We start from the raw sequence: 23,047 nt of genomic DNA on the forward strand, positions 1-23,047 counted from the left end.
TAGCCAAATCATGGAAGGAGCCGAGATGCCCTTCAACAGATGACTGGATTAAGAAGCTGTGGTCCATATATACAATGGAATATTACTCAGCTATCAGAAAGAACGAATTCTCAACATTTGCTGCAACATGGACGGCACTGGAGGAGATAATGCTAAGTGAAATAAGTCAAGCAGAGAAAGACAATTATCATATGATTTCTCTCATCTATGGAACATAAGAACTAGGAGGATCGGTAGGGGAAGAAAGGGATAAAGAAAAGGGGGGTAATCAGAGGGGGGAATGAAACATGAGAGACTATGGACTGTGAGAGGCAAACTGAGGACTTCAGAGGGGAGGGGGTGGGGGAAGGGGATAGCCTGGTGATGGGTAGTAGGGAGGGCACGTATTGCATGGTGCACTGGGTGTTATACGCAACTAATGAAGCATCAAACTTTACATCGGAATCTGGGGATGTACTGTATGGTGATTAACACAATATAATAAAATAAAATTTAAAAAAAAAAAAAAAGAATATCTGATTTAAAAAAACCCATTATACAAAATGTTTAGAGATATTTCATTGTTTGCATATTTCTTTTTTTTAATTTAAATTCAATTAATTAACATAAAAAAAATAAAGTGGCAAATTTTTTTATAATAATATTTTTTTATTATATTATGTTAGTCACCATACAGTACATCCCTGGTTTTTGACGTAAAGTTCCATGATTCATTACTTGAAAAGAGCAATTCTATACCAAAGAAACTTGTGGATAACACCTTAACCCAGTGATCAAAGTTACCATCACCAGTAATGAAACAACCTGACATCCTGGCCTCCTGATATGATGTACTGAGAAAGAACCAACATGCTTTCTGTGGGATTCTCACCCCAAATGCACAACCTGAGTCTAATCATGAGGAAAGAGTACACTGACCCAAATTGAAAGACATGCCTCAAAACATCTGGCCTGTACTCTTTAAAACTGTCAAAGGGTCCTGGGGTCAAGACCCGTGTCAGGCTCCTTGCTCGGTGGGGAGCCTGCTTCTCCCTCTTCCCGCTGCTCCCCCTGCTGGTGTGCACTCTCTCTCTCTCTCTCTCTGACAAATAAATAAATAAAATCTTTAAAAATTTCAAGGTCATGAAAGGGATAAAGAAAAGGGGGGTAATCAGAAGGGGGAATGAAACATGAGAGACTATGGACTATGAGAAACAAACTGAAGACCTCAGAGGGGAGGGGGGTAGGGGAATGGGATAGACCGGTGATGGGTAGTAAGGAGGGCACGTGTTGCATGGCGCACTGGATGTTATACGCAACTAATGAAATCATCGAACTTTACATCGGAAACCGGGGATGTACTGTATGGTGACTAACATAATATAATAAAAAATCATTTAAAAATTTTTTAAAAAATTAAAAAACTGTATTTACATTAAAAAAAATAAAGACATTGGAAACGTTTCTCTCCAAACTTTTTTTTTTTTTAAATTTCAAGGTCATGAAGAAGAAAGCCTGAAGAACTGTTCAAAGTTAAAGGAGACCAAGAAGACAAAACAACTAAATGTAATGTAGGAGCCAGGGTTGGATCCTAGACCAGGGGAAAAAATGCTATGAAGAATCTCACTGAGATAGTCAGCAAAAGTTGCATATAGACTATAAATTAAGTAACAATAACATGTCAAAATTAAATTTTGTGATTTTCACAATTGTACTGTGGTTAAACAAAAATAATGTCTTCATTCCTAGGGGTAAAAGGTCATGATGTCTTTAACTTACTCTCAAGTGGTTCTGGGAAAATTCTGTGTGTGTGTGAGAGTGTGTCCATAGAAAGTGAATGAAAGTGAGTGGGGGGATGGGAATGATGAAGCAAATATGCCTAAACATTAACAGGATGAAAAGGTTACAGGGGTTCTTTGGTGTAATCTTGTAATTCTTCCGTAGGGGTGAAAGGATGTAAAAATAAAAAGGCTTTTGGGGTACCTGGGTGGCTCAGTTGGTTACAGGTCTGCCTTAGGCTCAGGCCATGATCCCAGAGTCCAGGGATGGAGCCCTGCGTCGGCCTCTCAGCTCAGTGTGGAGTCGGCTTGTCCCTCCCCCTCTGCCTCTCCCCCTGCTTGTGCTAGTGCTCTCTAAACAATAAATAAAATCTTTAAAAAAATAAAAAATAAAAAGGCTTTTAAAATTGTTCTAAACTAAAAAAAATGGTTTAAACTCAAATTATCCTCTAGTAAAACTGAAAAAATACCGGACTATAGACTGGGTGAATGTGTAAGTATGGCTATGAGGAGGGAGCATAACTTAACATTTTCAATTATCCTTTTCAAGAAAATGTTCAAATAAGAATGTAAAAGCCTATCTGAGAACAATGGTGGTGGCAAAAACAACAGCCAGATTGTCAATACAGAGGCCCTGTAGACTCTCATCCGTAGGCAGGCGTAACCACACCACATATGTACCAGGGAAATGTATGCAATGATGCCCAGTAATGATTGATTAAACATCCTCAACCATTGAAGGAATCAGCTGGCTCCAGGAACCTTCCATGAGCCCATGATTCTGAGTGGGAGGTACTTATTCTGGGCCACGCTGACAACCTGGTCTTAATTTTTTCCCTTATGCGGACAAACCAAAATCTGTTTTGGTTCTCAAAATGCACGATAAAGTAAAGTTAACCTAGGTTCCTAACACAAAACTGATCTCAGGTATAAGCTATCTCTCGAAGTAATTATCTTTGGCAGACTGTATTTTCCAAGGATGATCACAAAAATATCTCCTCCAATCCCACATGATCTTTTGAGTTTCTTTCTCCATCCCACTGAATCTCAGTTGGCCTGACTGCTTTGACCAATAAAACACAGCAGAGAAGGAAAACTGTGCCAATTCATGGCACAGTACTTAACTAGCTTGACAGCTTCCCCTTCCTGGTCTGGGAGATACTTTCTCTTGGGAACACTCCCTCTTAGAACTCAGTGCCATGCTGTGAGATGCCAAAGTGATATGGAGAAGCTATGTGTACGCATTCTATTCTGGTTCCCAGCCCCCACTGAGCTCAAGCCAATGGCCAGCATTAACTACCAGCCAGGTGAATGGGCTATCTCAGACTTCCAGCTCACTCAAGACAGGTAACTGCAGCCCCAGGTGACACTGAACCTATGGTGGAAGGCCCCGAGTGAGAACCACCAGGTGAACCCAAGCCAAATCTCAGAAAAACCACACAAAAGACCCCAAGAGAGACCCTCTTGGTAAGCCCAAGTCACAGAGCTGTGAGAATTAATAACAAATTGTTATTTTATGCTACTTAATTGGGGGGGGTTATTACAGCAGCAAGAGGTAACTGAAATATTCCCCATCAAAATGACCAAAGTGACTTAGAATATATTTCTAAAAACCTGAAACCAATAGAAAACATTTCACACTGAAGAATTAGGAGTACAGGGAGCACCAACACTCAAAGGCAGGGCAAACGTACATGGCCACACTTGATTTCCTCTCTCTAGGTTACAAGAAAAAAGCTATGCTCCATCCACATCTTTGAGAGTGTTGCTGAAGCTAGTTTTCTAAAACCCATGCAAGTACCCAACAATGCAAACAATGGAAATAAACTTGAACGCTTTAAAGAGCAATGCCATTAATATGCACAGACATGAACAGTGGCTTAATTTATCTGAGATCCGGGAGGAGAACAATGCACTGTCAGAGTCATTTATCACATGACCTGTTTGAGTTTCTGGATGGGGGTTCAAAAGGACTAACTAAACCACCGTTCAAAGCCACATTGCTTCCAGTATGCTTTAAAGATCCCACACACTTGGTCTGCACAGAGGGATGTTTGAAAATGCCACTCTGACTGGGATTTTGTGTGTGACACCGTTTTAAAAAATCAAAGGTTTCTTTTTTTCTTTCTTCAATATTGAATATACAAAAAATATTTCTAAAATAGGAAAGGTATGAAGAATGACATAACAAATACCCATACAGCTAACAACTAGTTCCAAAGAAAAACATTATAAATATTCTGGAATCTCGCCTGGCCCCTCCCTGGCCCCCTCCCCCACTTCCCATTCAGAGGCCATCATTACTTTGAATTTTATGTTTACCATTTTCTTACTTTTTCTAATCATTTTACCACATTCATATTCTTAAAAACATGCTGGTTTTACACATCTGGGAACTCAATATAAATGTCACTGATGATATTCTTTTACAACTTCCTTTTGCTGCTCAACATTATGTTCCTGAGATCCACCCACTGGTTGTGGGAAGCTGCAATCCATTCTTTTTCACTGCTGTGGAGTTTGGCTGAATTTTCAGAACTTATTTACAGTCTACCTGACTTTCCACATTTCTCAGACCTGGTTCATAACCACTGCAGTTCAGCCATTAATTTTCACCTGGGGAGAAATTATCTTTGAATGTCTTAAAATCAAGAAATGTTTGCTTCTCCTTAGGCCTCTCAACTTGGTCATTCGGATTTAGAGGTAGTGGAGCAAACTCCTGTCCCCAGGGCACTTCGTAAGGAGAGAATGATTCCGGTACTTTTGACAATATACAAGAAGTCCAGCTGCATTAGAGTTTACTATTTTTCCTGCCTGCACTAGGGATGGCATGCATAGAGCTCTGAAAAGAAAGGTCATTCCATTAATTTTTCTTTGCCGAAGTAGCAGGAATATGCTGTAGTACAGTTGTAAAAGCCAGTATCCCTCATCCTTCAAGCATTTCCCAGGAGAAATACACAGCCCAGAAAAGAGAAAATTTAAGGAACTGATCAGTGGGAGAAAAAAACAACGAATGGCTCAGAAGGAAAGAGGAGGCAAAGGGCCAGAGTCCTTGGACAGGAATGGTCCTAGCATTGCCCATACCCACCAGCCAATCCACTCCTGCCCCCCAGGCTCTACTTCCCTTCTTCTTTTTTTTTTTTTTTTTTANCCCTGAGCTGAAGGCAGACGCTTAACCACTCTGCCACCCAGGCGCCCCTCTACTTCCCTTCTTGTTTTTGTCACATGGATACACACTAAGCAGCTACTGTGCAACAATAAATCTAATCAGTCCCCACTCTCCCAGCAGTCTAACAGATGGTACAGTGCAAGAAGCCAGAGATCAACATGGCCTGCTTGCTCCCTCACTCCATACAGGGCTCTGTTCAAATGTCACCTCCCCAGAGAAGCCTTCCCTGACCACCATATCTAGCTACTACTCCCCTCCACCACTCTCTGTCATCTGATCTGGTTTTATTTTTCTTCATAGAACTTCTCACCACCTGATGTTATAATTGTCATTCACTGTCAGGTAAGCTTCCCACGGGCTGAGAATGCTGGACACAGAGGAGGCACTAAGTATGCACATGAGGCTCAGTGAGCACAGAGAAGGGGGTGAGTTCAGTTTTGGCCGGCTCTGTAGACAATGACAGCTGAGCCGAGTTCTGAGGGATAAGCAGTTTAGCTGGACAACTCTCTCTGGGCTAGGCTGCAACTGTCCTCAGCTTCATCACCATCTTTCTCTCCCCTCACTTGGGGTTTGTTCAAATGGAAACTGTTCTCACTCATTTGGGGGTTCTCTGAAGCACACGGGGCACAGGGACTTGCATTCATTCATTCCACAAATATTTACAAAGCACCTATTAGGTACCCATTACTCTTCCATGTGGAGGGGAAATTTTAAAAATTTCCCTAAATTGAACTGCATTCAAAATTCTGGGATTTGGGGGCATCTGGGTGGCTTAGTCAGTTGAGCGTCCAACTCTTGATTTTGGCTCAGGTCATGATTTCAGGGTTGTGAGATCAAACCCCACATTAGGCTCCACACTCAGTGCAGAGTCTGCTTGAGATTCTCTCTCCCTCTTGCTCTGCCCGTTCTCTGGCACTCTCTTTCTCTAAATAAAATCTTCAAAAAAAAAAAGTCTGGGATTTTGTCTAAGTCTCTTTGGTCAGAATGAGCTTTTTATAAAATTTAGATGATGTGACCTTTAAAATATAAAATAGCTCCATATATATACAATGGAATATGATTCAGCCATAAAAAAAGAATGGAATCTTGCCATGTGCAACACATGGACAGAACTTGAGGGTATTCATTTTGCTAAGTGAAATAAATCAGATGAAGACAAACACTGTAAGATCTCACTTACATGTGGAATCTAAAAAATAAACAAAACCAAGCTCACGGATTCAGAGAAGAGACTGGTGGTTGCCGGGGGCGGGGTGTAGGAGTAGATGAAATGGGTGAAAGGGGTCAAAAAGTACTAACTTTTGGTTATAAAATAAGTAAGCTATGGAATGTAACGTACAGCAGGGTGACTCTAGTTAATAATACTGTACTGTAGTGCATATTTGAAAGTTGCTAAGAGAATAAATTTTAAAAGCCCTCACAAGAAAAAAAAAATGTTGTACCTATGTACTGTGATGGATGGTAACTAGACTTATTATGGTCATCATTTCATAATGTATACATATATTGAACTGTTTTGTCCACCTGAAGCTAACACAATGTAATCTGTCAACTGTATCTCAATTAAAAAAATATAAAATAGTTCCTGAAACACACCATCAAGATTTTCAACATCAAAGAAATAGCACAGAGGCCACCGTGAGCCTGCTTCCAAAAACTGAATTCTCATCTCTACAGAGGGGAATAACCCCCTTAGTTTACCTTAGTGAAATTTACAACGATGATGATGAAACTTGCCAGTTACTCTCCATGCAGGGACCATGAGTCAGTATCTATGAAAAAGAGGGGTGTAATCTGGAAAAACCCCAACATGAATAGGCTTTTCTCTCTGGTGGAAAAGGTAGTAATGTCCCACCCTAACACCAGAGTAGTAACATGTGAATATAGGCTCAGAAATAAGACAGAGACCTTACAGCCCACCTAATGGATTCAGATTCTGCAAGACAGCAATGCCATAAACAAAGACAGGCAATAGGAGCACAGAAAGAACACAATGGACTTAAAAACAAAACAAAAACTTGATGCTGTTAATTCAGCAATATGTTACGTAAGGATTTTCCTTATAGAAGACAGATATATCAGTAACAGGTATTAGTAATCTATAAAAACCATATGTTCTCTGAACTAAATAATAACAGAGAAAAAGTCCCTGTTAGAAAGCAACAAATTAGGGGTGCCTGGGTGGCTCAGTCGATTAAACGTCTGCCTTTGGCTCAGGTCATGATCCCAGGGTCCCAGAGATCGAATCCCACAACAGGCTCCCTGCTCGGCGGGGAGCCTGCTTCTCCCTCTGCCTGCCGCTCTCTCTCCCTCTCTCTGACAAATAAATAAATAAAATCTTTTTTAAAAAAATAAAGAAAGCAACAAATTAAAAAAAGAGCTGATGTCCCTCTGAAATATTTTTTTACTCTGAAATATTTTTAACAAATGCCCAAGTGTTCATTAAATTGTTTTATCCTATGGTCTCTGAAAACAAATTGATGCACTGAACAAGTCTTAACTGATTCTCTACAGAGTTTCCTATTTCCCCAAATTAAAATCATATTTCTCTTTCTCTCTCAGTACTGGTGAAGATGATTCCATTCTGCTAGACTGAGTTATTTACTGAGTCATTTTGTCAGTTACAATAAATAAAATATTTTAATGACTTACAAGAGTGGTCACACAGTGTGAATTTGTTTTTCAGTGAAACAGTTTCATTGGTGAGTTCATGCAATGCTTAACAAAAAAATATAATGGCTTCATTTAAAAACAACAACAACATACTGCCGAAGGCGGCTGATAACTTATTATTGCCTCTCTGTTGAAGAGAAAGACGAGGGAGAGAGTGAGTGCCCAAGTACATGAGCTTGAGCACCCAAGCACAATGCAATCACCTCACTCTAGATGCAGGTAGAGAATGTCAGAAAAGCAGAATGGAACTGATGGACCTAAAGAGAAAATGTTGAACGGATCATCTCAGTAAATAAGAGTCTCATACTTACCAGGCAACAAACCCCTGAAGAGCCCAGCATTTATCCAAAAGATACAGAGAGAGTAAATGAGGTAACTCAAGGTCCAGTATTCCTCCTGCTCGCCTCTTAGGGCTGGCCACGACTCATGCGGCAGCAGGAAGCACACGCGGCACTGTACAGAGCCCCACCAAATCGCTTTCACTGGCTGACTGTGGCAAAGCAAAAAGATACTTACTTGGATGTCACTGGAGAAGATGACCTCTTAGAAATGCTTCCTGGAAACTCACATCTTCTCAGAGGAGACCCAAGGCCCACACTGGGAACAGAAGTTGTTCGAGGGCCCCTCTTCATCTTCTCTGTCTGAAGAGGACACAGAATAGGTCAGCCATGGCCCATCACTGGCAATACTCTACAATTTCTTTTAAAAAAACCCAGATGCAAGTGATGCACAGCTTTCTTCCAGAAGGGTTCATATGAAGCTATAGTGCTTCCTATAATGGAACCTTTGCAGGAAAGCACCATGAGGTCATCAATTTGGTGGTCAATATTGAGGTCATCCAATTAAAAAAAAAATTTCAGCCTCAAAATGCAAACATTTCCTACTCCTATCTTGCAAAAAGCTAACAACAGAACCATATTATGATTCTGGACATACAGAAACTAGATCACTCATCATCAGGGAAATGCAAATCAAAACCACCGTTAACTATCATTTCACACCTCAAAAAGTTAAAAATAGAACTATCATATAATCCAGTAATTCCACTACTGGGTATTTACCCAAAGTATATGAAAACACTAATTTGAAGGGATGTATGTACCCCTATGTTTATTGCAGATTATTTACAACAGCCAAATTATGGAAGCATCCCAAATGTCCACTGATGAATGAATAAAGAGTATGTGGCATAAATGTCAAAAAAGAATATGTGGTATATATTCAATGGACTATTAGCCATACAAAAGAATGAAATCTTGCCATCTGCAACAACATGGACAGATCTAGAGAGTATTATGCTAAGTGAAATAAGTCAGAGAAAGACAAATACCACATGATTTCATTCATAAGTGGAACTTAAGAAACAAAAATGAACAAAGAAAGAAAAAGAGAAACAAAAAAACAGACTCTCAAATACAGACAACAAACTGGTGGTTACTGGAGAGGGGAGATTGGTCAAAAAAGTGAAGGGGAGTAAGAGTGCACTTATCGCGATGAGCACTGAGTAATGTATAGAATTGTTGAATCACTACACTGTACACCTGAAAGTGATATAACACTGTATGCCTGTATTGGAATTAAAAAAAAAAAGCTTAAAAAAGAAAAAAAATGGGAAGAGTACAAAAATACATAATCACCCAAAAAAAAACTACAGGTGGGTATAAATGTGGTTAACACCCAAGACAGTGAGCTGTGGACTCCAACAGTGTACCTGGTGTGATGGGGACTACAGCCCCATAGGGACCACCTGTCCCTATACATTGTCCCTATGGCCTCCCTATGCAAGAGGCAGGAGGCACAGCCTCTGTGCCTGGCATGTGGTGCGGGGGGGGGGGTCAACAGGGTGGTTCCCTTCTCTCCCTATTGCACTTTTAAAACCTTCCTTTCCCCTGCCCCATGCACACACATACCTTAGCCCCCTTCCACAGTAACTGACCCTAAAGTAAAACCCAAGGGTCTGACACATTCACTTCTCATGTAAGAACCTCAGGGCCACAATGGATTTTAAAAATACATACAGTGTTACAAAATAAATGCCCAATAGTACAGTAATGTGGCAGTCTTAAAACAAGTCCACGCGTCATTTGATGGCTCCTCCCTTCCCTTTGAGGGTGGGTTGGTCTTAGTGACCTATTTTTAAGGAACAACATATGGCAGAATGATGGTGGGTAACATGTAAGATTTAAGCACAAAAGGTGCTGCAGTTGTCCCCTGCATGCTTGCACCCGCCCCGCCTTGGATCTCTCATTCTGGAGGAAGCCAGCTGCCATGTCATTTGAACATTCAAGCAGCTCTATAGAGAGCTCAGTTCCAATAAGGAACTGAGGCCAGCAGTCATGTGAGCAAGCCATTCTGGAAGAGCCCCAGCTATGCTTTCATATGACTATAGCTCTGGCCATCATGCTGACCACACCCTCATGAAAGACCGTGAACCAGAACTACCCAGCTAAGCCATCCTCAATTTCTGACCCAAAGAACCAGTGTGGTAATAAACATTTGTTTTAAGCAGCTAAGGTTTGGGGTGATTTATTTACGTATCAAGTGATAACTAAAAAAAGTAGCATGCAATGTATAATTTCTAAATAAATACACATAATTGGGAGTATTTCTTCAACATTTGTTTTACTGATGGTATCAGTATGATGTCAAAAATGTTTAAAGGCCGCTGTTATGGATTGAAGGCTGACCTAGAACCTTAGTTCTAGTTGCCTGTAGAGGCGAGATTGGTATCCTTCTCTAAAGGAGAACGAAGACACTCAGAACATTCCTTCTGACTCCTGTCCCCTGGAGGGCAGGCTATAACAAGGACAAGGTCTTTAGGAATTTGCTTGAAGGCAATCAGATTTAGGAATATGCAAAAAGTTAAATGATTTTCAAAGCATGAGTGAATTTTTAAACCAAATCTACCAGTTCAGCAGTCTCTAGAGACTGATGGAAACAGAGACCCCCAATCAAGCACAGGGAGTAATCATACTGTCAAATAAACCCGTCCCAAGGGTGAGAGAGTGGGTTTAAACCTACCGGAGAGGCCTCCGCTCCTGCAGGGGCTCCTTTCCCAGAATCTCCTACACCAGATGTAGATGGAGTCTTCTTCCTCTCAGCACTCCGAGTGGGAGAAGACTTGTAAGAAGATTTAAGAGGGCCAGCAGGAGCTACACGAGGACAGGCATGGGATACTAGAGAGTTATAATATCACAGCCAAAGAGACAGGGAGCACAGATGGAAAAAGTAGGGGAAGGAGGGAGTTGGGAAGAACACATTTCTGTTAAAATGTAACATAGGCAATCTCTAAATACCACCATATTTTTCTAGTATATACAGAATAGATGCTATCTTGAAAGATTTCCATACTCCATGCTCAACAGTCCAGTTCATTTCAGGAGTTCAAAGTCTGGGCTTTGGAATCAGACAGAACTAGTACTGTTACCAAATAGCTAGATCACCTTGGGGAGGTTACTTAACCTCTCTAAATGTCAATTTCCTTGTGCAGGAAAGAGTTAACATAGCAGCCCTGAAAACTGTCCTTAGAAAGGCCTGCTTACAAGGCTGGCCCTTAGAACCTGAGAACTTAAGATTTCAGAAGGGTTCTTGCCATCAACTGACGAGTCGCTCACTGTGCCTAAGCTGTAAGTACAAACAACATGACTGATCCTCTTTCCTTCTGAGAGTCTGGAATTCAGGTATGTAACTGGCAGGGGGTGCCTACGTGACCAGCCCTCAATAAAACCCCGGCCACCGAGTCTCTAACGAGCTTTCCTGGTTGGCAACATCACATGTGTTATTACAGCTCGTTGCTGGGGGAATTAAGCACGTCCTGTGTGACTCCACTGGGAGAGGACTCTTGGAAACTTGCACCTGGTGTCCTCTGGACTTCGCCCGTGTGCCAATTCCCTCTGCAGGTGTGCTGTGCAGCTTCTACTCTAACACATCACAGCTGTGAGTGCCACCATATGCTCAGTGTCCCGAGTGCTCCTAGCAAATCACCAGAACTGAGGCTGGTCTTGGGGAACGTGACACAACTGGTACCAGAAGCAGGAACTGTAAGAATGACCCTGACTCGGGGCGCCTGGGTGGCACAGCGGTTAAGCGTCTGCCTTCGGCTCAGGGCGTGATCCCGGCGTTCTGGGATCGAGCCCCACATCAGGCTCTTCAGCCATGAGCCTGCTTCTTCCTCTCCCACTACCCCTGCTTGTGTTCCCTCTCTCTCTGGCTGTCTCTATCTCTGTCGAATAAATAAATAAAATCTTTAAAAAAAAAAAAAAGAATGACCCTGACTCATGGACAAATGGTAAAGCAGTGTTTGAAAAAGAAAGGCCAAAGGATGGAGGATGATGACCTTCTGGTGCCTGGTGGCTATGGAGTCAGCCACCATATCAAATAGCAACCGAGCTGCTGTCTGTTGCAAGAGGTAAAATACCTATGGTATTTGAAGATAACCCATCCAACTCCAAGAGTTGGCTTGCTGGATCCTCTGGCTGGTTTTGGCCATGCTAGCTAAAGTGAGGGGACAAGTACAACCCAGGTAATGTCTTTGGTTTTTGTTTTCTCCTCCAAGTGGGAGTGGGACACAACTTCCTTGTTTTTTACCATCAGTAATTTGGCAGGAATTTAAAACTCTAAGTACTAGAACTGGAACAAACCTCCACACCTGATGATTTTTGCTATGACTTTTGCATAATGGAGCCTCTGGAAAAAGGGACACATGAAAAGAGAGCCTCCAGACAGATACACGTTTGGAGTTTTAAAAATCAACCCAGTTCTATTACAGATACGGAACACCCCTCCATGGGGCACTAACCCGTTGTACCGGTAGTACCGTCTCAGTCACAGACAAATGCTCGCAGGCAAGAGCTCATTCCCTGATGGGACCATCTGACATGGAACTGCTGGACAGCTCTTAATTCTGATGCAGAGCCTAATTACATTCCTAACCTGTGATTCCTGCTGCAGCTGCGAGCTAGGACAGGGTACTCACAGGGAGTATGACCCCTTCACCCACCCCTGACGAGCAGACTCAACACCCGCTAACAAGATCTCCGGTATTTGACTTGCTGGGATGGGTGCAGTTTGTAACAATGGACTAGGAGCTTGACTCTGCTTTCCTTCCCTTTCTCCTGCTACACACACACCTCAGGAAGGCAATGCACCTGTCCCCAGAAAGGGACTGCTTTTTCCCTAGGCTGTTCACTGGATAAATGAATGGGACTACAGAAATGGCAGTTGATGCAAACCTATCCTGAAATTTTTTTGAAAATTCAGGATTTTGTTCTGAATATGATATGTCTTTCTGGTTAATTTTTTTTTTTTTGTAAAAAGCTCTTGTCCTTCTTGCATTCAGTCCTTCCTTATGAAAGGTCATTTTAAAAGAAGAGGATGATTGAGAAAATGTAAAGTCTTGATTACTGAATGGGACACACTGATAACAATGAAAAAAACCCAACAAAATCTAGCACCTGCAGTGGTGCAGTGGATGGGAAGGACATTCAGGATCTTTGTTTTCCAGAACTGTTCCTAGGAACTCTGCCCTCTTCCTGAAGAAAAACTGTGCTGCCTGCACCAGCTGCTGTAAGCACTTCGGATTCCCATGGACTGCTGAGCCCAGGCTGCAGATGATAATGTGACTGAGAGCCTCAGGGAAGGCCAGTTCCTGCACGGTCCCTAAAGACCACCTCCATATGCCGCCCACAACTCAGCAGGTGATGAACTCACATTGTTGACAGACCTGTTTGGAACTGACTACCTCAAGCAGTTCCTCTGAAAGCAAGAACTGAATTCCTTGCGCCAGACTGAGAACCGTGGGGTGGGAGGAACCATGGGGGGAAAGACACAATGGGGGCCCTGTTGGTCTGTACTGCCTGGCCAATGTATGTCCTGCTTTGGGTGCCTGAACAGTGTAAACTGTTTCCAGGGGACATATGTGTCCTCAGGGATTATACTCCCTGGGTGTGTGTTCGGATTTCTGTTCTGATTTACTGTGATACTGCCTCAGCCCTGGAAGGCTTTGGGACAGCTTCATCTTACTGGCCAGGTTGTGCTGGGCATGAACTGATGCCTTGGGCCAGGTTACAAAAAAAAAAAAAAGTTCATATACAGAGTCATGGAGGAACCCACCTGGCTTTCTAAGACAGACCTTTATGGCTAATGGTCTGTGTTTTAACTGGCTTAGTCCAGAATCTCTAAAGGGCGTAACTGAGGTCAATACTGTAGGTTAGCCTCAACCTGCTGTGTGGAATCCTGCTGATGATAATTCGGCTGTAAAGGTGCCTTTGCCAAAGACCAACGGGATGGACTATGCAGAAAAGAAAAGAGAAGGGGCGCCTGGTTGGCTCAGTAGGTTGAGCATCTGCCTTCGGCTCAGGTCATGATCTCAGGGTCCTGGGATTGAGCCCTGAGTCAGGCTTCACGCTCAGCAGGGAGTCTGCTTCTCCCTCTCCCTCTGCCTCTCCCCCTGCTCATGCTCACTCTCCCTCTCTCTCTCTCAAATAAATAAAATCCTTAAAAAAAGAAAAGAAAAGAAATGAAAAGAAAAGAAAAGAAAAGAAAAGAAAAGAAAAGAAAAGAAAAGAAAAGAACAACACAGCAGGTCTGACTGCTGTCCTTGGAAAAGCCAGCTTACAAGGTTGGCCCTGGCATCAGAGAACTTGTTTTCCAGGAGAGCTCCCACCATTAACTGATAAGAGTGGCTCACTGTGCCTAAGTGTTGGTATAAACAACGATTTATGCTGAACACCTGCTTTCTTTCTGAGGGTCTGGAATTTGGGTATGTGCCTGGCAGGGGTACCTACGTCACCAGCCTCCAATAAAAACTCTGGGCACTGGGTCTCTAATAAGCTTCCTTGGTAGGTAACACTTCATACATGTCACAACTCATTGCTGAGGGAATGTGCTCTGTATGGCTCCACTGGAAGATGACTCTGGAAGCTTGTTCCTGAACTTCCCCAGACTTCATCCCATGGCTTTTTTCCCTTTGCTGATTTTGCTCTGTAGACTTTCACTATAATAAATCATAGTTAGGAATCCTCCTTGAGAATCAGTGATCCTGTAAATGGTCTTGGGGACTTCCAGATACATTCCTTGTTCTCAAAAGGGGGATACTTCCTAATTCCCATGAATTTTTTGGTTAGGAGATAATTCATGTACCATAAAATTTACCCTTTAAAAACTGTATTATTTAGTGGTTTTTAGTATATTAACGTTTGTACAATCATAACTACAGTCTAATTCCAGAACATTTTCATTACTCCCAAAACAAACCCTGTACCCAATTAAGCATTCGTTCCCTTTTCCCACTCCTCCAGTTCCTAGCAACCACAAATTTACTGTCTTTCTGGATTTGCCTATTCCGGACCAGTCATATAAATGGACTTGTGTAACTTGTGGCATTTTGTGTCTGGCTTCTTATACAGAGCCTAATGTTTTCAAGGTTCATTGTATAGCATGTGTCAACAATTCATTCTTCTTCATAGCTGAGTAATATTCCACTTTATGGATAGACCACATTTTGTTTATCCATTCATCTGTTGATGGACATTTGGGTTGTTTACACTTTGTAGCTAATGCTGCTAAGAACTACTCAGGGACAAGTTTTTGTGTGTTTTCAATTTTCTTGGCTCTATACATGAGTACAATTGCTGGGTCACATGGTAACTCTATGTTTAACCTTTTGAGGAACTTGCCGGGCTGTTTTCCAAAGTGAGTACATCATTTTACATTCCCACTAGCAATGTATGAAGGCTACAATTTCTCTACATCCTTGCCAACACTTACTATTTTCTCAGTTCTCTTTGAATTTTAGCCATTCTAGTAAGTGTGAAGTGGTATCTCATTGTGGCTTTCATATACATTTCCCTCATGTAATGATGTTGAGTATCTTGTCACATCCTTATTGGCCATCTGTATATCATCTTTGTGGGAATATCACAACTACTCAAACTAGTAGGCTGTTTCTAAAAACTAGTCAGAAGTAGGTAGAGGATTATATGTCATTTACATGTTATCTAAGTGAACACACTGTCTTGGGAACTAAGACTAGACCTGCTTTAACGTGGACACAGTGTTGCTAATATGCAAACAGAGAATGTCAGCCCTCATTAATCTTGCCATGACAGTTTGATCTGATTTAGTCAAGAAAAAGCTTTGATAGTGTGGCCCAGAGTTTCCAGACTTCAGTGTGCAGGTCTGCTGGGGCCTGAGAGTCTGTCTTCCTCAAAAGCTCCCAGGTGATACCAATATTGATGGTCCATGGGCCACCCCTTGAGCAGCAAGGCTCTAGATATTTGTTGAGCTCTTACTGTGCCAATCATTGTCCTATCTCATTTCATCCTCATGACAATTTAAAGTATTTCAATTTTATAGATAGGGAAACTGAGGCTTTAGGAGCACCTGGGTGGCTCTGAGAGTTAAGTGTCCAACTTTTGATTTTGGCTCAGGCCATGTATCTCATGTTCATGAGACCAAACCTCAATTTGGGTTCTACACTCAGCAGGGAGTTTGCTCAAGATTCTCTCTCTCCCTCTGCCCCTCACCTAAAGTGTGTGCTTGCACTTGCTCTCTTGCTCTTGCTCTCTCTCAAATAAATAAATCTTTTAAAAAAGGAACTGAGGCTTAGAGAGGTTAATTAATTTACCCAGAGTGGTAAGAGCTAGTAAGTGGTAAATCTGGTTATGGGAACCCAGAGACTGTGGTTTACAGGCTACTTTGCCAAATCATCTCTTTAAGAAAATCTACTAACCTCTACAGCTCATGAAATAGATTCTATTTCCTAACCCACATGCCCTCAATCAAAAATAATTTACTCACCTCTGTGACACTGAAAAGAAAAAACAAACATAGTAACAGCAAAACACTGGTTGGTAGAAAATGTTATTAACCACTGAAGACATTTCACGAAGTCAGCAAATGGGAAACAAAATACAAAAATTCAGGAATAACTTGTAGGTCGACCAACACCACTTTGGGTATTTTCCTCAGCGTCACCAGCTTGGCCTCTTTTACCTGAGTCACTGGCCTGCTCAGAGAGCATGAGTGCACTTCTGCTTCTGGCTAAAGAAGCCTGTGTAGGTGTCAACAGTCGCATAACAAGAAAGGTTTCCATGGGACTAAGGTGTGTGCGATGAGCTGAGGGATGGAATCAAATGAAAATTTTAAAAAGCAAAATTAAAACAAAATAAAATGTTTAAAACAACACAGTGTATGATGCAAATTAACTTTTGGGTGGCAGAATGAATGTGGAAAATAAAAATATTCTAGCAAAGGATGGCTCTGGAGTTTGTCATAGTAAAATAAAACAATGTGTCATTTGGAGTTTGGGAGAGTGCGTTAATTCTTTTAGGGTGCCAGAACTCATTCAATATGCTGTATCACAATATTACCTGTATCACTTGAAGAGAATTAGCCCATCTCCCAAGATGTAATATGGACTCAAGAAACCATTTACTCACCAAGTAGATCTAACATTGAGAAAAGATTACTCCTATGAAACACTTTAAGGTCCTCTGTTAAAAAACATTTCATTATACGCTGATTTTGTTAATGTATAAATATGCACCTGTTCATACTTTTTCCATGTACATAAGGGCAAAAATTAAATAAGAACCACAAAAACAAAAAATAGCCAACTAATCATCAGCTTTAATGGAAGTAGCAGTAATCATAATCTAAAATACAGCGACTGAAATGTCATCTTGATGGCTTTGGAATGTATTATATGGTAACGGATTAACTTTTCCATTACTTTGAATTTCTTGGGTACCCATTAGCCAGTAAAGAGTTCGGGAATTAAAATTTTTCAATTTATAATCCACAAGCAGATAACTCAGTTGCCAACAATATGTAATAACATACTGGTATCTTTATGTATTAATCAATGCAAATATGAATTTAACCTCAATTTGTAACCGTGTGAATTAATGAAAACAGATGGAATATGCTCACTATGGAAAAGCCATATAGAATTAAAAGCAAGTAGATGTCTTCTCATTCAGCTCTCAATTAATTCAAGGTTTCCCATGTTCAGCTCAACCATGAATTGCATTAGAGATCAGCAACACTGACACTTATGGGGTCTCTGACACACATGACGGGCCTCTGTGCTGGAGGTGTAAGGTCAATGCCAGTGAAAAACAACCAGAAAGGCACGCTGGCCTCTTCAAAGTCACAAACATTCGCCTGCTTGCCCCTATGGTAATGCCTGACCTGTTAAATAGTCCACAGGCAGCTGACACTTCTACAGTGTTCTTTGAAAATACACATTTAATGCATGGAGCGTTTCCCTCTCTTCCTTAACCTACCTTCTCTGAAAGGTATAAATTCATACTTTTGGTAACTTATCTGAGCCTCTATTAGAACATGAGCAGTTTTAAATCTATTCAGTTTCTGGAACCAGCAAGTGTCCTATGCATATCATCCTCCACCTCAAAATGAGTGCCGGAATAGGCTACCCATCCTTTTCCCCTTTTAAAGGCTTCATATTAGCTCTGAACTTCTGTTTTCAAAACAGAACTGTGCAGGCCTACAAACCACAAACAACAGCAGAGTCCCATTTTTTTCTTCATACATCTAAGTTTTCCACCTATCTCCGCATAATCAATTCTGCTGTTTCTGGCTAATCAAGTAGATAACATCAATAACCAGGCAGTTACTTTTTTAACAGTCATATCTGCCCACTGGTCAATTAATTCTAGGGCAGGCTAACTCCTACTTGCACTGTGGAAAATGGAATAATCTCTTTCAGACTGAAAGAATAGCATTAATTCCTATACCTATTCAACAACAAACTGGCTCTAAAGAGTGATGCCACTTTCCAAAGTCCCATTAAGTGAGGCCCTGGGGCTCCCACATTCAGACCACAAGGCTGAATGCAAATAATTGAGGCATTTGCAGAAGGCTCAAGAGGGGCTCTCACAAAGACTGATATTAAGACGCTCACACTAGAAAGAAGAAAACCACAGAGACCAGGTCTACACGTTCACTTGCCTCGGTCTGGGGAATAGGATATTGCCACGGTGGATGAAGACAGGCGCTTACTCATGGGAGGCTCCATCTGCTTTGGCAAATTCATGGTTGATGTTGAAAGTTTGTCACATGCTGCAGAGAAACGCATTAAAGACATTGGTATTCACACCACTATAGACTGAAAAACATATATCCCAAAGTGTTTTTCCTGTCCTCATCCACACGCCTCCTAAACTGCTGTGGCCCAGCACATGGCTTCCATCATCCTGCTATGCACTTAGCCTATCTGGAAATGCCCAGGCCACGGCAGCCATCAGTCTGATTCAGCAAGATCTTCTCTTCAATTTCAAATATTCAGCCTCACTCAACTGTTCAACTAAAGCCATGCTAATCCCACTGGTAAATCATTTCCCGTGTCCAGGGACTTTTAAGCATATTCAGACTACACAAAAACAAAACCAATATGGACCCAGAGACAAATCACCACTGGAAAATGTTCTATGGTCTGAGGCTGGGTGAGCTGAAAGCAGACTTTTTCTGAGGTTATCTACCGGCTCAGGGTGGAGAAAGAAGTAATATGATATGCCAAGTAGCTGTATTTGAAGCAGAACAACTTTTAGCAGTTGATTTCTTTCTCCTCTCAAGAGACGGGATCACAATAGCCCTTTTTTTAATGCTGTGACTATTTATGGTTAGAATTTTAACAGGTGGTCCTGCGTTTGGTATTCTTAATTTCCAGCCATTATTTTAGATTGGTTTATCAATTAAACCATCACAGCAAATTAAAAGGTGCTGATAATGCCCTGTCAAGCCATATCAAAGCCTCAAGCAAAAGGAAAGATGTGCACCCTTGGCTTTAAAGGAAGCAAACTCATCACTAATTATGTTCAAAATCTATTCCTCTCATCTTGTTTCCAAATGAGAAATTTGCTGTGTTTTACAATATGTCCTGACCAAGTGACAATCTTTTTTTTTTAAGATTTTATTTACTTATTTGACAGAGAGAGAGACAGTCAGCGAGAGAGGGAACACAGGCAGGGGGAGTGGGAAAGGAAGAAGCAGGCTCCCAGCAGAGGAACCTGATGTGGGGCTCTGGGATCACGCCCTGAGCCGGCAGACGCTTAACGACTGCGCCACCCAGGCGCCCCTGACCAAGTGACAATCTTAGATAAATTTTAATTCTCTTAAGCTGAAGCGAAATTACAATAAATTCTATTTTGGTATAAATAAAATATTTAAATTTAAAATGATGTGAGTTTTAATTTACCTACTCAATTTTTCAGCATTTTTTCTACTTTACCAAAAAAAAAAAATTCACCAGTAGAAGTTACATAAAACTATGTGTAAAGGGGTACACATCTCTCCTTTTTGTCCCATGCTCCAATATGGCTGGCTCAGTATGGTACTTGTCTTTGGAAATTTGGTACTTTGTTCATCATGGATTGTTCTGCATTAATTTTGATTTATTCAAATATTATTTCATCTTGATAAGGTCTTCCCTTAAATTGTATGCCCAAGTCAAGTACTTTGATTGCCTCACCCTGGCCCCAAGCCCTGGGTGTGATTCCCAAGGGGTAATCTATTACTGCACCTCTCTTTTCGGGGAAGACCAGCACCACACTACAGCTAATCGGGCCCACGGAGCAAATTCTCTGCTACTCAGCAACACCAATAAGGATTTTTCTCTGTCTAAGGAATGCTGGAAACCAGAGATATTTATTCCTACTGCTGTAATTTGACCTGTACTGCTGGTAAATACTGCATCCCTTTTACATCTTGTTTTTTCTTTGCCAGCCACAGACAGATTGAATTTCTAAAATCTTTATTAACTGGGAGAAAAGTTTTACTAATTCCACTCTTGTTCTAGACCCTAAGAAATTCCCAGGCCTGAATCCAAAAACAAAGAGCCTATTAGAGAGAGAAAATCAAGAACAAAGCAAACTTATCTCCTTGTTTGTATTCCCAGTGTTAGTACCGATAAACTCCCTACCACTTTATCTCAAACACCTCTTCCAGGAATCCATCACATTAATACCCAGAACTCTCTAAGAGTATAGGTTTTTGGTCATCAGAAGTGACTCAAACACCCTACTACACAATGCCCAAAACCAAAAATTAATGAGAGTGTTGAAGATCTAAATGCACAAAAGTCAGACACTGACAAGATTTTCAAGGCAGAATTTAGTGAGCTAAGGATGAAATGTCTCTAGGGCACTAGGGTGTAAGGCATGCACACCTCCATGATGACAGAAGAACAAAGGAATATAGGCACATCATTCACATTTCTATAAAAAAAAGTTCTAAGGGGTCAGTCTAAGAAATCAGTTGTAAAAGCACTTGAGACAGACACAGTGATGGAGGGGAATGATCAGAACAGTCATCACAAAACGCCATGGCACGGTGAAGCTCAGATATACCGTTGGTGGACTCGGCAGCGGTGGCAGTGGTCCCTGGGTCCGGAGGGAGGGTGCTGGCTGCTAAACCTAGAGGAGGGGGTGGGGTATTTTCTGATTCACCTACACAGCAAAAAATCAGAGCAAAGAGAGGTAAAAGAGAAAAGTCCCAATTTCTGGTTGACTTTAGTTTCTAATTAGGTAATTAGAAAGAGTAGCTGAAATGGGTTATTGACTTCTCAAAAAGAAAAAAATGAAGTATATTCACTGACAAAAGGTTAAAAGCACAATACAGCAAAGTCAAAAAACTGTACTACACACAGAACCCATCTGTTCTAAGAGCTAGCATACAACTCCTATGTAACAGAATGACAAGATCACAGAAACGAAGATACTGAAGAGAGAGAAAGGCCACCCAGAGACTAGTTAACAGTCCACATATTAAATACTTGAAAATTTAAAGATGAGTATGATCTGGAAAATGAAATAAATAAGTCACCTTGAAACAAAACTGAAAGAGCAACAAAAATGAATAATGAGTAGGGAAAAACCCCAGCCCCTTTTGGAGGGTAAACGCTGCTCAGCCCTTTGGGGCCATGGTACAGCAGTGACTTAATCTACTGCCATTTGACCTTCCCTGAAATCAGATTATCGCTAGGCTAGCTAGGTGCATCTGGTTAACCAGGCTCTGCATTCATTTTCTTTGCTTTTCTTTTGCTTTCCCTTAAAGCCCAGTCACTGTGTCAACTGCTGTTTGCCAGCAAAAAGAATGTACAGACTCCCTTCATGAGAAACGCATACACAGGAAGCGTGGCATCACATCTGAGAAAAGGTATCTGCAGATGACTACAAAGCATGCCCAGATCCAGTGGGCACCAGCCCGTGCTCACAATGTGCTGTCTGCCCCATGATCTCCCACTGGGGCCCTGCAATGCAGGGACAGCCATATACTCACCATCACGACCTCCAGGCCCGGTGGCCAGTGAAGCTCCCCACGAGCATTTCTTCTTCAGCTCCAGTTGCTGTGTGCGCTCCAGGGACCGGCGCATCATTGCCTCCAGCCGCTCCTGCCCAGTTCACACAAGGGAGAGTAACATAACCACCCAGCCCCACTGTGCCGCTGTGCTTCCGTGCCCAGAGTGAGTCACCAAATGGGGCTCTCAATGCTCAGCATCCAAAACCCAGGCACACGTGCTCTCCACCACACTAGCGAGATCTTAGTGGGTGGAGAGTAAACAATGCAGCTAGTGCTGGCTTCCAGCCCCAGGGGACGGGCTGCTGCAGCAGCCAGGCCTTGATTTGTTTAAGAATAATGCCAGACAAGCATTAACTCCTTCAGGCCTGTCTCGAGTACCATTTTGCCTCATTGAGTAGAACTGGAATTGTGTTCTGGAACCAAAGGCATTCTCTCTATTAGAAAAGCATAAAGCATTCTGATTTGAGAAAATTTAAATTGAAATCTAATTTGAATTTCTATAGCCCTAAGCATAACTTTTTGGGGTAATACATAGCTTTGAGATCTATTTTACCAAGCCTCATTTTCATCTTAGAACTTCTTAAGGGGGAATCAATTGTTTTCTACATTGTAACATTTTCCTGTTACATAGTATTCTGGGGATAATGCTGCATATTTCAAAATTTAAAAGAGACAAGAGTAGAGAACCTTCTAGCCATAAAATAAAGCATCTATGCATTCTCAAGAGTTAGATCGGAGGAGGGGAGGAGGAACTAAACAGTTTTTAGCCAGAAGAGAAAACAACAACAACCAGTCTTCTCCCTTACCAGAGCATTTATTAAAAGCACTCTCCTGTGTTAACCAAAGTGTTATTTTCATAAACTTGTGTCTGAATGCTGGCAAATATTTCCTTGGCACTGGAGTGAAGCTGTTCTAATTTTGCATTCCCCACCACCCCAATGACACTGCAAATACCAAATCCTCTCTGTGCCTCTACTGGACAAGGCCTGAAACAAGGTAAACAGGTACATGCTGACGCCCTTTTGCTTCATAAAACCCAACCCTGAGGTGCTCAAGGAAATGGGGTCAACCTAGCCCAACTCCAAAACAAAAAGATAACTATTTTCTCATGGCTTGAATAAAAAGC

General features: G+C 41.6%; 1 protein-coding gene across 8 annotated transcripts in view; it reads right to left on the minus strand.

The window, feature by feature from the left end:
* Positions 1 to 23,047, minus strand: part of MAP7D2 (MAP7 domain containing 2) — a 115,175-nt gene that overhangs the window by 28,047 nt on the left and 64,081 nt on the right. For 2 of the 8 annotated variants that reach the window (XM_034649444.1, XM_034649443.1), the window contains exons 1-6: positions 21,901 to 22,156; positions 20,970 to 21,068; positions 18,574 to 18,684; positions 16,594 to 16,716; positions 10,621 to 10,775; positions 8,116 to 8,240 (exon numbers count right to left, since the gene is read on the minus strand). In XM_034649444.1, coding sequence (XP_034505335.1) covers positions 8,116 to 8,240; positions 10,621 to 10,775; positions 16,594 to 16,716; positions 18,574 to 18,684; positions 20,970 to 21,068; positions 21,901 to 21,997 — 710 coding nt within the window. In that variant the 5' untranslated portion in view covers positions 21,998 to 22,156. Of the gene's footprint in view, positions 1 to 8,115; positions 8,241 to 10,620; positions 10,776 to 16,593; positions 16,717 to 18,573; positions 18,685 to 20,969; positions 21,069 to 21,900; positions 22,157 to 23,047 lie in introns of those variants that run through there. The other 6 variants (XM_034649446.1, XM_034649445.1, XM_034649449.1 and 3 more) reach the window with 6 other exon arrangements.

Source organism: Ailuropoda melanoleuca, chromosome X (genome assembly GCF_002007445.2).
Source record: "Ailuropoda melanoleuca isolate Jingjing chromosome X, ASM200744v2, whole genome shotgun sequence".
Lineage (NCBI taxonomy): Eukaryota > Metazoa > Chordata > Mammalia > Carnivora > Ursidae > Ailuropoda > Ailuropoda melanoleuca.